This window comes from Sinocyclocheilus grahami, unplaced genomic scaffold (genome assembly GCF_001515645.1).
Source record: "Sinocyclocheilus grahami isolate Dianchi unplaced genomic scaffold, SAMN03320097.WGS_v1.1 scaffold19.1, whole genome shotgun sequence".
NCBI classification, from domain to species: domain Eukaryota; kingdom Metazoa; phylum Chordata; class Actinopteri; order Cypriniformes; family Cyprinidae; genus Sinocyclocheilus; species Sinocyclocheilus grahami.
Window position 1 is genome coordinate 928635 of NW_015505198.1, and position 15905 is coordinate 944539.

Consider the following 15905-nt stretch of genomic DNA (forward strand, 5'->3'; position numbering starts at 1 on the left):
AAAAAAAAAAAAAAAAAAAGTTAAAACATTTTTGGTAGGTAAAAAGAGACCACCTCGAAATTTTACATTTAAATTCTACAATTGAAACCGTTCATCAAATGAGGAGCATTCTAGCCATTAAATTAAATGCATTTTTAAATATTTTAAAAACAATCTGATATTTCCCTTAACATTAAATTGAATGTTAATGGATAAGAGAAGATCATGCATAACAGTTCCATAGAACACTTTAAAATGGTTAGATATATAGTGTGTATATTTGAAAAAGCCATCTCGTGTGTCCCTTCAAAAAAAAAAATATATATATATTTGTCTAGGATTTTCTACTCACTACTCCAGAATCATGACGATCTCGGACGAGGTGTCGTAGGCTGCGAGACACTGCACCAGCTTCGGGTGACGTAGTTTATTCATCAGTTTGATTTCTTGACGCGCTGCTGTTTTCTCTCTGGAGACACGGGCCCGGTAGAATTTCCCAGCATACACCTGACCCGTATGCTTATGGGTCATCCTGTACACCTCCCCAAACTTCCCCCTGTGGAGATATAAAATGACTGTTTACAATAAATATAAATTTTAGACTATTTATGAGATGGCTGATACTCACACTCCCAGTTTTTCACGAACATGATAATGATCCCTGGCTTTGTGTGTAGTGTCAGGCACAACCTCCACATATGAGGTCACTTCCTGTTGTGGCTCACCTGAAACATTAATCTTGCTTAAGCATCACGGACTTCAAAAAGAAACACTAGCATTCTATATGCGTGTGTATTTGAAATTATATAAACAAACTACACAAACATACAATAACCATGAATATTTATATTTTTATAACCATTCTATTTTTATTTTTTTTTATATAAGGCATATACATTACTTTTAAATTATAATTCACATTATATTCTAAATGTTAGTACAAAATGTATACACATTTAAAGATTAGCATTTATACATTTTAATTATAGAATTCACATTAAAAAAAAAAATTTAAAATGAAAAAATATTTTAAATAGATATAATTAATTCTGTCTACCTGCAGTGTTCATTTTAATGCAGTCCGACTCCTCACTGGAATCACTGACTCCCGCTGCGTTACAGGCTCGTACTCTGAAGCGATACTGTCCCTGCGGGTCGAGACCAGAGCGGACCCGATACGAGGTGTTCTGACACTGGTTAGTGAGTTCAGCCCAGTCGCCAGGCTCGGTTTGGTCCAGCCTCTGAAACTCCACCATGTAGCCTATGATGGCAGAACCTCCGTCAAAACACGGCCCAGACCAGGACAGAACCAGAGATGAGCGGGTCAGCTGGGACACGAACGGACACGAGGCTGGAGGGTCTGGACGATCTGGGGAGAAATAGAAAGTGAATGAGAAACAAGGTTATTGGGGGGGGAAGAAAAAAAAAGTAATAAATATATATAAATAAATAAATTATACACACTTTTTAATTATTTGTTAATTCAAAAGATGAACACATTGATGAAAAAAATGACAAGAGAAACTATTAGATGAAAATGAGGGAAAAAAGGTTTAAAATGTACTAAATTACTAAAACAAATTTTTAATAATAAAAAAGAAAAACGCTTCAAAAATAGGATTTAAAAAAATATATATATATTTTTAATACAAAAATATGAAGCCATACAGAAAAAAAAATAAATAAAATATATATATATATATATATATATAAAATACGTGTGTGTTTAATACGACGAGCATAATTTCTGTAATTTACAAACTGAAAATACAAAAAGGCTTGTTCAAAAAATAAATAAAAAGCTCAACAGAAATAATAGAAAAGGCATGACAACCGCAAGGTAAAAAAAAAAAAAAAAATTTTAAAAACAAAAACATACATTTGAAAACTATTAAAAATAAATGCATAATTTCTAAATCTAGAATTAAAACTGAAAATGTAAAAAAAAAAAAAAAATCCAATTAAAAATTAAGCTTAATGGAAATATTAAACCGAATAAAACATGACATTTCTAAAACAAAACTGAAAATATAATTAGAAATATTAATAAACACTAAAACAGCATATAAATAATACTAAAGCAACACCAATGAGAACAAAAAGGCAAATTGATTATTGGTTGTCATGCCATCACCATAGATATAGACCGATTAAACTAATTTCAGAGCTTACCAATGACACTGAGGCTTATGGTCCGGTGAGCTGTGCCTCCTCGGTTCCGAACAAAAAGGGAATAACTTCCCGCATCTACAGGAAGAACATCAGAGAGAACCAGGGTGCTGCTACTGCTGGTGTTCGTCACACACACTCGTGGTCCCTCTACCACAACCTAATGACAAAATATCCACACTAAAATATCAGATTTTATGTTTAAGCGGCGCAACGCAACGCGTAAAAAGACAGTATAAGTCATTATAATCCGTAATTATGTCCCCACTGGATGCCTCGCTTATAATGGGTTTTCATGGTTTTGTCTCTTAGCTCCAGCCGGACAGGGCATCATCACAGTATGGTGAGGGGCGTAACATTTCCGTCACACGCTTGAGGAATTCGACCAATCATAACGCACTGGATAGCTGGCCAATCAGAGCACACCTTGCTTTTCAGGCCGATGAGCTTTGTAAAAATCGACGCGTTCAGAAAGGCGGGGCATAGAGGAGAAACAATAATGTACAGTATGTGGAAAATAATGTGGTTTTCTTTTACCTTTAACCGCATAAACATTTCATTACACCAAATAATGTTCTTTTTTAGCAACATCATATGACCCCTTTAAATACACGTTCCACTAAAGCTTCACAAACTGCTCAGACCTTTTCCGTGTCATGAATCCAGCAGAAAGCCACAGGCCCAGAGCTTCTGAAACGGCAATGCAGTCGAGCGGTTCCTCCAACACAAACCACAACCTGCTGCTGGGGATCCAAAAACTCAGCTACTGCACCTGGAGAACAGAAAGAGAGTCTACTGACACACTGATTGAAGTAGTTCAGGCTCTTGAACCACAATACAGATAACTCCACCTTTACAAGTACTTCATGTCTCTTGTAAGAATGCACTGATTGTGGCCTACTTACAGAATCCATCAGCTCCAGTATTTAACTCATTTTGAGAACCAGAATTAGTTTATCTCTAAGCGCACACACACTCACCTGAACTTCTGCTGGCTGTGTTATTGAGAGTGACGGCTGCAGTGAAACACAGATCAAATTGGTGAACTTGAACAAGGCATGTACATATAGATATGGCTCATCAGGACTCATCAATCATGTGACGTGCAATGCTTAATTAAATGTGGCATATAATTGGCTAGCAGACACTGAAGGCTTGTGTGATTGGCTACAGGCATAATGAGACCGTCTGAACTGAATTTATAGAAATCTGTTTCCAATCCCATTTAAATGTGATATAAACACAGTTTAGCCTTTAAAATAGTGCATCTAAATACACGTTCCACTAAAGCTTCACAAACTGCTCAGACCTTTTCCGTGTCATGAATCCAGCAGAAAGCCACAGGCCCAGAGCTTCTGAAACGGCAATGCAGTCGAGCGGTTCCTCCAACACAAACCACAACCTGCTGCTGGGGATCCAAAAACTCAGCTACTGCACCTGGAGAACAGAAAGAGAGACTACTGACACACTGATTGAAGTAGTTCAGGCTCTTGAACCACAATACAGATAACTCCACCTTTACAAGTACTTGTTCACTACTTACAGAATCCATCAGCTCCAGTATTTAACTCATTTTGAGAACCAGAATTAGTTTATCTCTAAGCGCACACACACTCACCTGAACTTCTGCTGGCTGTGTTATTGAGAGTGACGGCTGCAGTGAAACACAGATCAAATTGGTGAACTTGAACAAGGCATGTACATATAGATATGGCTCATCAGGACTCATCAATCATGTGACGTGCAATGCTTAATTAAATGTGGCATATAATTGGCTAGCAGACACTGAAGGCTTGTGTGATTGGCTACAGGCATAATGAGACCGTCTGAACTGAATTTATAGAAATCTGTTTCCAATCCCATTTAAATGTGATATAAACACAGTTTAGCCTTTAAAATAGTGCATCTGTATTAAAAAGGCATCAGAAGTATATAAATACTATTAATAAATCACTATTGTTCATTATCATTTTTTGTTAAGTATTAACTAGTAAAGATTTTTTTTCTATATTGTTATAATTAATCTACCAATACTAGTGAATGTGTGGCTGTAGTTTGTAAGATACATATCTGGTCTCCTCTTTTCTGTGTCTAGGGAGTTTTTAGGAGATTTTTTTTCCTTGTGTCAGAAGTTTCTGTTTGAAAATGTGTTCTTTTAATTGCACAAATATCGAAACACATCAGGTAAAATATAGTTATGGTCTCGCATTCTGTGTATGCACAAGCACATTAATCACACTGATCAAAAGCGACGGTAAAGACATTTATATTGTCACAAAACATTCCCATTTCAAATGAACTCTGTTCTTTTCAAATTTCCACATTGTTAGTAATCAGAAATGTTTCTTGAGCAGCCAATCAGCATATCAGAATGAGTTCTGAAGGATCACGTGACACTGAAGACTGGAGGAATGATGCTGAAAATTCAGCTTTGATCACAGCAATAAATTACATAGTCAAATTCTAATAATATTTCACAATATTTACTGTAGTTTTGGTTTTATTTCATTTTTTTTAACGCAGCCTTGGTGAGCAGAAGAGACTTGAACATCTTAACAAGGAAACACTTCCTAAATATCTCTTTAAAAAATATAAAGAGGATTCATCTGTGGGAATTAGTGTGTCAAGATAGAAATATCTCACCTGATTTCCCTGATTTCAGACAGCTCTCCTCTCTGTTCGTCGCTGCTGAAGACTTCAGGTCAAACCTGAATGTTGAAATGTAGGTCTTCTTCTGACTCTTTTCAATAAAGGCCATTATTACACTGTGACAAGTTCCAAACGGTCTGTCTCTTCCTCCTCTCAACTTCTCTCAGATGTGCATGTCTCCTTCCATTATTTCTCTCACTGCTTAATTCAGCAGCGTTGTCGTTCTACTTCATGTCACAGGTAACAGCAGAAGTGATCAGGTCGATCATATAAACGGTCTGAGGGGGAAAGGTATGAGCTAATCTCACATAGATGAGGTGGGCGGGGCTTCACACACAGCCTGCAAGCGAAAGCCACTCAATCACTGTCGAAATCCACAACAACAAATAAATCATAAACACAGTTTCCCTGAAATGTGCACAAACGCGTTGGTCTCACAGACAGAAAACGTTGTAGACTGACACATTTCAGCTGAAAACTACAACTATTTTCTCAGCTCGTGGGTGTGTGACATATATATATGTGACATTACAAATGTGGATGAGCCTGTCAGGCTGCTTGGGATTATCTTGGTGACTTTAGCCTGATGTAAACCTCATATTTGATCTGATTATATTTCATCTATACATTGTAGATGTAGTTTGCATTTCATCAGCATTGATCAGGAAGAAGCAGCATATGCATATGAATATATAATGCATCAATCAAAAAGAATTCATGCTCTGAAATGTCTTTAAGCATCTGTGTTGTGTGAAGTTGTGAAATTAGTCATTCATTTGAGGTCAACACAATTAACCTTCTTCACAGCTGGATATTTTGTAGGTTAAATGAACTTGTTATTATTGCTCGCAGCTATTATAACTCCAGAGTCGTATGGAATTCTATTAGGTGTAATTTAAATACCAATTTATATAAAATATTTATTCTAACATGTCTTTGGGTATATAATAATACATATGAGACCATACAGTAAGAGTATATAGAGCTGTAAAATAAATGTGGACGTCTCGGTTTGTCTATGGGAGAAACAACTGAGATGGAAAATAATCTGTGATATTGATATTTGAGTGAGCCAATATGAAATTATATACAAAGTATTTCTAAGCACATAACAACATAGAGTAATTAAAGGTGATAATAGCTGAAATATGCAGTTTTAAAGGGTGAAGATGAGACTGGTTGTAATCTGATTACACATGAACACACGTCATGGGAAAATATCACACATATGCAGATACAAAATCTACTGTACATGTTCGCAGGCATACATGCATTTTTGAGGAATGGGGGAGAAAGTAGAAATTGCAGTTGCACTTATGGGACACACCAACTTGTCCCTACAAGCCCTTAAATAAAGTGTTCTGCAAGTTTCAAGTTTTTTGGAAAAAGTCTTTGGGGCATAACCGCTTATATGCAAACATATCAAATATATCTCATGAATCCAAGACGACACTTTATGCTGTAGTTTTAGGTGGGTATATACTACACAGTATAGTACAGAATAGAGTTAAAGGTTAAATGCAGATGCATCAGATCTACTTTTCTATGTATTGTTTTTAAAACTTCTGACATGAAGGATGTTACATTTCATGTGGACTAAAGGAAGAGTACCAGACGAATCAGCAAAAAAACTTTTCTGCTGTTTTTCTTTACATGTTCTCCAATTTCAGAGCTGGGAATGACAGATTCTCTATCAGGAGATATAGCAAACAAAACCACAAAGACTATTTATTGTTATATAAATTATTATTAATGATAGAAATTTGAGTAAGTATACAATTGAAAATCATAATTTCATAATGAAGTACGAAAACAATTTTTATTTATTTTTGTTATTTTAGTATTATTTGGATACTGTTATAGTTTAACTCATTTTGATTATTTTTTTGTTGTTGTTATAATTTTTAGTTTTTCATAATTTTTTATTAGTTTTATAGGTATAATTTTATATTTCAGGTTTGGTCCCTGTTATTTTAGTAGCCTACATCATGTGAAAATAAAAGAAATGTTGCCTTGGTAACTAGCTAAGCTAAATTAAGTTTAAGTTTTTTTTATTAAAAAACTTTATTTTATATTTTATTTTTTATTTTTATTTCAACTGACATTTGGAGTGATCCTTTTATGGATAAAATGTCAAGCAACTATCAAACTATGGCCAAAATAACTCGTATAACAGTCAAATGACATTTCACTACATACTACTGCTTTATGTTACTAAATATTATGAGAATTAAAATTTGCTCTGTTTCTTCTAGGTATTTCTAGTATGACATACTCTCACAAGTAAGGCTTTTAAAACAGCTGTAAGCTGTTCTATGAAATATCAGTTTCAAAATCATTGTGATGATACACTGATTTCCAATAATAGAAATGGCTGGGAGTATCAGTGAGCTGGTACGAAATTCCACAGAAGGGCGAACTGCTTTACAGCAGAAACAAATGCACGTGTACAGATATTCACTGTAATTACCACAGTGAATTCCACGCTGCTTTATGTTACTAAATATTATGAGAATTTAAATTTGCTCTGTTTCTTCTAGGTATTTCTAGTATGACATACTCTCACAAGTAAGGCTTTTAAAACAGCTGTAAGCTGTTCTATGAAATATCAGTTTCAAAATCATTGTGATGATACACTGATTTCCAATAATAGAAATGGCTGGGAGTATCAGTGAGCTGGTACGAAATTCCACAGAAGGGCGGACTGCTTTACAGCAGAAACAAATGCACGTGTACAGATATTCACTGTAATTACCACAGTGAATTCCACTCACTTAACTGTAGGGGGCTTCAAAGTAGCAAAAATACTCAAAACTACATATCCTCGCTTCAAAGAAAAGTTCACCCAAAATGAATATTTTGTGGATTATTGTTTTTATCAGCTGCTTGGACTTTCATTCTGACGGCACCCATTCACTGCAGAGGATCCATTGGTGAGAAAGTGATGAAATGCTAAATTTCTCCAAATCTGTTCTGATGAAGAAACAAACTCATCTACATCTTGGATGACTTGAGGGCGACTAAAACTTCAGCATATTCTCATTTTGAGTGAACTATTCCTTTAAACTGTATTTTTTGCCAATACTCCTCAGCTAAAGAACAAGAGGTCAAGAAAGAACTCAAAGCACGTCATTTAAAAGTTTTATTTAATCTTTACCTGATTTTACACAAGATCTCAAAAGACCACAAATCTACAATGGTCATCTTAGAAGTAAAATGATTTCACGTAAAGACCCAGGCTGACATTTTTTTTTATTTTTCATGATGAACAGATTGGATCAACGTCCTGAGTTCTGCTCATTATCAAAGCTCAGAGCATTCAGAGATCCTCAGAAGATCTTCATTCTCTGCTTGCACTCATTGTAGAAGGAGACACATTTTTAACACCACACAATTCTAAAACATTACATGTGTCTTTATAGTTACTGGTTTCCTTATTTATACATTTTTTTTCCTGTTTTTGACCATCTTCCAAAATGGTGTGTTAAAAAAATGACAGGTTATGCTCGATGTCTCAAATGACCACGTGTCACTTTCAACACCGAGCAAATGTGATAACAGCAGAAGGACGGTGCAAGTATGTCACATGGACATGGCGTTCGTCCCATTCCACAACTTATTTGTGAATGGAGGGATTTTCTCTCCTTTATTTTTCAAATGACTATTGTGCTTGTGTTAATCATCATCATCATCAGTGTTTAATTGGGGTGGGCTGCCTTCACTGGTGTCCATGAAGATTTTCTTGCCGGATTTCTGCACATGATCTTCATTTCTTTTCTCCAGGGCTTCAATCTGTAAAAATGTAAGACAAGATTGATTTTTAACAACCAAGTTTTAAATATTAGTTGGATCTTTCTAAAAAATGTTTGAAATCCGGACCTGGGCTAAGAAATCGGCCTCATTATCGCTGTTGATCTGCAGTCCAGACACAGTGTTGAACAGCTCAAATACACTGAGAGCTTCAGCCACACCAGCTTTCTGGAAAAACTGGAGAGAAGAAAATAGCATTCATTAATGATCACAACCTTGCTATTACAGAGCTCTTTATAACATCACAAGATGGTTCGGACACTTACTGTGGCCACATTCCTGCAGTCTCTGAACAAGAACTCCAGCCCGTGAGGGTGAGTGGGCTCTATGGACTGACTCACATCAATGAACCACACCTTCATAAGGAAAAATAAATAAATAAAAATAACTTTAGGGTGTCATGGGGTTAAAAAAATTAAAAAATAAAAAAATAAATAAAAAAAGATCATGTTACAAAACATTAGTATTTTAAATGAATGCTGTTTTTTTTTACATTTATTTATTTATACAAATTCTGAAATTAAATGCATCACAGTATCCACAAAAAAATAAAGCAGCACAACTGCTTTCAACATTGATAATAATGTTTCTTGAGCAGCATATCAGCATATTAGAAAGACTGCAGTAATGATGCTGGAAATTCAGTTTTGCATCCCAAATATATTCAAATAGAAAGCAGATGTTTTAAATTGTAATAATATTTCACAATATTCCTGTTTTTATTGCATGTTTGATCAAATAAATGCAGCCTTGGCAAGCATAAGAGGCTTTAAGTTTTAAACAGTAGTGTAGTTGATGAACACATGACTAGCCTTGCTTTTTCTGCAGAATTTAAAAAGATGTGCTACTAAGAATGTTTTAACTGGCTTGATACAAACCTGTCCGTCATGCCAGAGCATGTTGTATTCACTCAAATCAGCATGAACCAGGTTACAGTCTTGATACAGACGCTGCATCATCTGTGAGACGGAGAACAAGAGGTGAATATCAAGAGCAAATGTGACCCTGGAGCACATAAGCAGTGTTAAGTCGCTGGGGTATATTTGTAGCAATAGCCAAAAATACATTGTACGGGTCAAAATGATTGATTTTTCTTTTATGCCAAAAATCATTAGGATATTAAGTAAAGATCATGTTCCATGAAGATATTTTGGAAGTTTCCTACTGTAAATATATTAGTCAAGTCAAGTCAAGTCAAGTCTGCTTTATTGTCAATTCTTCCACATGTACAGCACATACACACAGAGAATTGAAATTGCGTTACTCTCAGACCCTTGGGTGCATACAGATAACATAAATACAGATTAAATACAAAATACAACTATACAAAATACAAAATACAACTATACAAATATACAAATAAGGTAAAATGTAAAAATATATATATATCGCGCCGCTCTATATATTAAGTCTATATTAAAACTTAATTTATGATTAGTAATATGCATTGCTAAGGACTTCATTAGGACAACTTTAAAGGCGATTCTCTCAATATTTAGATTTTTTTGCACCCTCAGATTCCAGATTTTCAAATAGTTGTATCTCGGCCAAATATGGACATATCCTAACAAACCATACATCAATAGAAAGCTTATTTATTCAGCTTTCAGATGTATAAATCTCAATTTCGAAAAATTGACCCTTATGACTGGTTTTGTGGTCCAGGGTCACAAATATCCAAGTCAAATTTTACCCTTAAAAAAAAAGTTTATTTATTTATTTATTGTTATTTTATTTTTATGACAAGCAAGTACTGTAATAAAGTAACAAAAATCCTGTATGGACACAATGTCATTCTTATTTTTTACCCAATATCCATTTAACAATAGCAAAGATTGTTGTAGTATTTCAGTACACTCACGTTTAGCACTTGGTAGTATGCTTTCTTCATATCCTCAGAACTCAGAATAGCGTCCTTCAGTTTAGGTGCAGGAACGTGGTCCTTTCCAATGAATGACATCACAAGGATATGCTTCTTCAGAATCACCACCTCCGGACACGGGATCCCTGCTTTCTTTATCCTACACGCACATTTATGTGTGCAAGAGGGGTGAAATGGCATGAAAAATTAGATGAAACAATATTATGTTGTAGTGTCATCTTAATTTACCTATGGCATTTAAATCAGTCATATTAAATGTCAAATACTTGTCTTATACAGTTAAATGAATCTGTATGTCACCTGGTGAGGTTGTGCATCTCCTTCTCAGCCCACAGGCGGATAATTTTGCGAGGATTCAGCTTGCTGAAGCGGTTTTTGAAGCGGTAGTCGTCCTTGATATATTTGTCCCGGTTCTTAAACTCATTCAGGGTGGTCTTGAAAACTTTGAGGACACACTCTTCTGGAACAATCTTCTCTTCAAAGCTGCACGAGACACATTGAGATTAACACTGCTTAATAAATGCACACTTACATTAATTGCAAGACTTAAGCGAGTTGCACACACCTCCCTCCATTAGCGTGGAAAACCACCGACTCTTTTCCTGTGCTGATGCAGCCATTGATGTTCTCCAGTATCCCAGCATTCACCATTTTGTACATGAGCAGTCTGGTCCTGGGGTCCACAGCTTGTTCCTGAGCAAAAAAGGACATGAACTGTACAGTCAGCACATACAAGTGGACGCATTACATTTCTTCGACAGTTTGTTGAGTCTCAAACCCCCTAAAATAATAAGCTAAAATAAAAAAATTCAAATGAAATGAAATAATAAATAAAAAAAATGGGTTGGGCTCTTTACATTACATTTATTCTACAGTTGGTTGAGTCTGAAAACCCCTACAATAAATTAAACTAAAATAAATGATGGGTTGGGCTCTTTACATTGCATTTATTCTACAGTTTGTATACAATTAAATTAACTAAAATATAAATCAAATGAAACAAATAAAATAAAACAACATAAAATTAATAAAAAATAGATTGGGTTTTTGATATTATATTTCTGCTACAGTTTGTGGAGTCTGAAAACCCCTAAAATAAAATTAATCAAAATATATTAAATAAAAAATAAAGTAAATTAATAAATAACAATTGAGTTGTGCTCTTTGCATTACATTACTTTTTTTGAGCCTAAAACCCCCTAAATAAAAAAACTAAATAAACAAAAATAAAAAATAAAATAAAATAAAATAATGAATAAATAAATGGGTTGGGCTCTTTACATTACATTTATTCTACAGTTGGTTAAGTCTGAAAATCTAAATAAACAAATCAAAATTAAATAAATGATTAAATAACAATTGAGTTGGGCTCTTTGCATTACATTACTTTTTTGAGTCTAAAACCTAAAATAAAACAAAATAATAAATTAAAAAATGGGTTGGGCTCTTAACATTTCTTCTACAGTTGGATTAGTCTGAAAATCCTTACATTAAAATAAACTAAAATAAGCTAAACAATAAAATAAAATAAAATATGGGTGGGCTCTTTACTTCATCTTTCTTCTACAGTTTAAGAAGTCTGAAAATCCTTAAAAATGTATAAAATAAAATGAAATCAAAAATAAAACAAAATTCATAAAGAATGGGTTGGGCTCCTAAAAGGGAAAAATGACTCACAGCAGTAGAGTGCTCCTTCTTCTCATGAAGTCGAGCGCTACGTCGCTGCTCGGTGTGACAGTGACGTTTCAGAGCGTTGTACACTTGGTTGGAGAGCTTCAGGTCCATGCCGATCCCATCTCCCACCTGCACCTCCGGAGCGAACTGCATCCATACATTCAGAGACTGAAATGATTACAACTGTAAGAACAATTTAACATGTCATTTTGGATAATGTGTGAACAAGTCTAACATTGTCCATTCGTGCCGTGTTCTTCCGTCCACAGATGTCCTCGTCATGTTTGGTGGTGATGTTCTTGCCCTTTCCAACAAATCCCTTTTTAGGGGTCGTTGTTGGTTTGTCTGAGTAAGTAAATCAAATGCAGTCAGGTAACAAAATATTAACTGCTAAGGGCACATAAAAGATTTTCTGTGTAGCACAAACAAGCTCACCAGCTCTGTAGGGGTCATGGCGAGTGTCTTGCCAATCAACCTCATCTTCAGAGCTGTCACTGTCCTCATACGGATGAACCATGCGGTAGTTCTCAAAGGATATGGAGACTGGAAATGAAATGAATTGTTAAGGTTTTTTTATACATACATATATACGTGCATAAATAAATAAATGTTTATGTATGTTTGTTTATTTATGTATGCTATATTACGTAATATTATGTATTTATGCATTTGTATTTTTCTAGACTGTGCCCCCCCCCAAAAAAAATAAAATTTCACTTTTTATGGTTCTATTAAAATCTGCTTCATTTTTCCCAAATTTTGCATTTTCCATTTTAATGGTTTAATAAACTTTTAATAATCAAAAAGCATTTATAATAAATTGAATTGATAAAACATTAACATTTAAATAATTTATAATTTTTTTTTCTAATAATAGAGCCAAACGAAATGTTTAATTTAATTTCATTAAATATTAATAAAAAATTGATTAGCAAAAACAGTGGTAATGAAATGAAGGAATAAAACACTAACAATCAATCGTTTAAAAGAAAATTAAAAGAAAATTTGACAATTCCTTTTATTTTTTCGCAAACATAACTAAGGTTTTTTGTTAAAATTAAAACATGAAAGAAAAATTGTGATACTTTTGAAAAAAAAAAAATTAATAAAGTTAACTATTATTATTTACCAATTAATTTTAATTTTATATTAATTTTAATATTATTACGCTGAAAAGTACATTCTACTGTACAATAGTACTATATTTGTCACAATTTCAAGTTAAACCAAACTTTTATATTATATATATACACACACACACACACACACACACACACACACACACACACACACACACACAGATTGAAAGTCCAACAGATGAAAACACACATTGTTTTAAATGGATTTTTTTTGTTTTACCTTTGCTGTCTCCATTAAACTTCTTCTCCTCCCTGCGCAGCTGCGTATCAAACTCCCGATCGAACTCCATCTGAAGCATCTGGGCCAGCATCAGGTCGCTGGATGTGTCGCCTTCAGGAGCGCAGGTCAGGTCCAGATCGGTACTGAAAATAATATATGTAAATGAATACAAAAGATGTTTTTGCCTTGAGAAATCATGACATATTTGCTTTAAACAATTAAAAATTTTGTGAGGAATTCCGCTGCTGCTTTAGTGATTTGAGTTGAAATGCAAGATGAATGATTTTGTAGTTAAACAAGTTAAACACATAGTGGTTGAGAATTTTTTTTTTTAAATGTACAATAAGTACTAAAAAGGCAAATTCCAAGTGACTATATCATATATTACTATTGTTTCTATATATAGACGTAATCCACTACTAGACTCGTAACAGTGCTAATAATTTGATATGTAGGTGTTTGAGACTCACTCTGGGATTTCTGGGAAAGGGCTGCCCTCCTCATGCAGCTGTCGGGCCAGTTGCTCACTCATAACATCAGCCAGAGAGCAGGGAGCTGGTGCTAGGACAGGAGCGCCCCATGGGCTCTGGAAGAAATAAAACAAAAAAGACATGAACGACTGATATTCACTCTATTGCCAGAGGTAAGGCTCACATTCCAACAATTAACACCATCAACAGTTGACAAGCAGAATAAAAGTCCTGTCACATGTGCCAAAAATTCTGTCATATTACTCACCCTCATGTCATTCCAAACTAGGGTTGCAAAAAGGTGGAACATTTCCAGTAAATTTAGGAAACAGAACATTTTGAATTTTTGGCATCTTTGGTAAGTTTTCGGAAATTTTCCACTCTTTTCTAAACTTTGATTTTATTTCTGCTGTTGAATGTAAGAGAAGATATTTTAAAGAATATTGGTAAACAAACAGTTTTGGTTCTCATTACTTAAACATAACAAAAAAAAAAAAGGAAGTCAATGAGGATTGAAACTGTTTGGTTACCAACACTCTTCAAAATACTCTCTCTCGTGTTGCGCAGAAGCAGCAAGCATTTTTGGACGGACTATCCCTTTAATAACCTCATCAATATGCATTGTCTCACATTAAATAAGACAAATAAAAAGATTTAAAATATCTATTTTGTTAATATTTTACATTAACAGAAATATATGAACTATATTTGTGACCCTGGACCACAAAATCAGTCATAAGTAGCGCAGGTATATTTGTAGCAATAGCCAACAACACATTGTATGTGTCAAAATTATCATTTTTTCTTTTATGCCAAAAATCATTAGGATATTAAGTAAAGATCATGTTTCATGAAGATATTTTGTGAATTCCCTACCATAAATATATCAAAACTTAATTTTTGATTAGTAATATGCATTGCTAAGAAATTCATTTGGACAACTTTAAAGGTGATTTTATCAATATTTAGATTTTTTTTTGCACCCTCAGATTCCAGATTTTCAAATAGTTGCATCTCAGCCAAATATTGTCCTATCATAACAAACCATACATCAACGGAGAGCTTATTTATTCTGCTTTCGGATGATGTATAAATGTCAATTTGAAAAAATTGACCCTTATGACTGGTTTTGTGGTTCAGGGTCACAAATGTAAAAACATAAACTTTAGCTTTTTTTTACTATTTTAGTAGATTATTTTAGTAACTGAAATACTGTTGTAATCAATTAAAATAGAAACACTACATGAACAAACTTAAATGAAAATTAGAAATGTTGCTTGACTGAAATAAATGTTTAATTTAATTCATTCAAATTACTAAAACTAAAATAAAAAAATATAAATATTAATGGAAAACTAACAATGACAAAAGCACAAACTAAAACACTAAAATGACCACTGAAAATATGAAAATAAAAGCTAACTCAAAATCTTAATATATACTATAATAGGTATAATAAGTAATACTAAAATAACACCGTTTTTAACCCTTTAACTGTCACTCACATTTTTGAACATAGACGTGAAAGTGCACGATCCAAACTTACATTTTTATAATTCATGAACGAAAACATTTTGTAACATGATATCGATGTACCATTTTGATGGTAATGCAATGTTTGATTTTAAAATGGGTTTCAAAGGATGAATTTTTTGAGATTGAAAGTTTTCAATTGATATATAATTTCTGGTGATTTCTAAAGTGCGATAGAGAAAAAGGCAACGAAGAAGACTTTTTTTTGACAAAGGTCAGAATGTAGATTTTTGAGGTGCACTCGTGTCATAAATTAATCTATTAATTTTCCTACATAGATATTTTACCAATGTTTTTGTAAAAAATTATTTAGGAGTCCTGTCACAACAACCTTTCCAACAATATACAGCTTGTCATGATTAGATTAGGATTTAATTGTA

At 33.8% G+C, this 15905-nt stretch overlaps 2 protein-coding genes across 2 annotated transcripts in view; both read right to left on the bottom strand.

The window, feature by feature from the left end:
• LOC107555236 (myosin light chain kinase, smooth muscle-like) overlaps positions 1-3325 on the bottom strand; it is a 19629-nt gene extending 16304 nt beyond the window's left edge. Inside the window, exons 1-7 of the mRNA XM_016237975.1 lie at positions 3295-3325; positions 3129-3224; positions 2793-2920; positions 2152-2308; positions 1037-1348; positions 608-704; positions 332-535 (exon numbers count right to left, since the gene is read on the bottom strand). Of these exons, the coding sequence (XP_016093461.1) occupies positions 332-535; positions 608-704; positions 1037-1348; positions 2152-2308; positions 2793-2920; positions 3129-3224; positions 3295-3325 (1025 nt within the window). The remainder of the gene's footprint in view (positions 1-331; positions 536-607; positions 705-1036; positions 1349-2151; positions 2309-2792; positions 2921-3128; positions 3225-3294) is intronic.
• Positions 3326-7925: 4600 nt separating this feature from the next.
• riok3 (RIO kinase 3 (yeast)) overlaps positions 7926-15905 on the bottom strand; it is a 9894-nt gene continuing 1914 nt past the window's right edge. The window contains exons 2-13 of the mRNA XM_016236822.1: positions 13993-14108; positions 13523-13665; positions 12599-12706; positions 12399-12508; positions 12167-12310; positions 11055-11182; positions 10790-10972; positions 10469-10628; positions 9486-9566; positions 8874-8963; positions 8677-8784; positions 7926-8589 (exon numbers count right to left, since the gene is read on the bottom strand). Coding sequence (XP_016092308.1) covers positions 8473-8589; positions 8677-8784; positions 8874-8963; positions 9486-9566; positions 10469-10628; positions 10790-10972; positions 11055-11182; positions 12167-12310; positions 12399-12508; positions 12599-12706; positions 13523-13665; positions 13993-14108 — 1488 coding nt within the window. The 3' untranslated portion in view covers positions 7926-8472. The remainder of the gene's footprint in view (positions 8590-8676; positions 8785-8873; positions 8964-9485; positions 9567-10468; positions 10629-10789; positions 10973-11054; positions 11183-12166; positions 12311-12398; positions 12509-12598; positions 12707-13522; positions 13666-13992; positions 14109-15905) is intronic.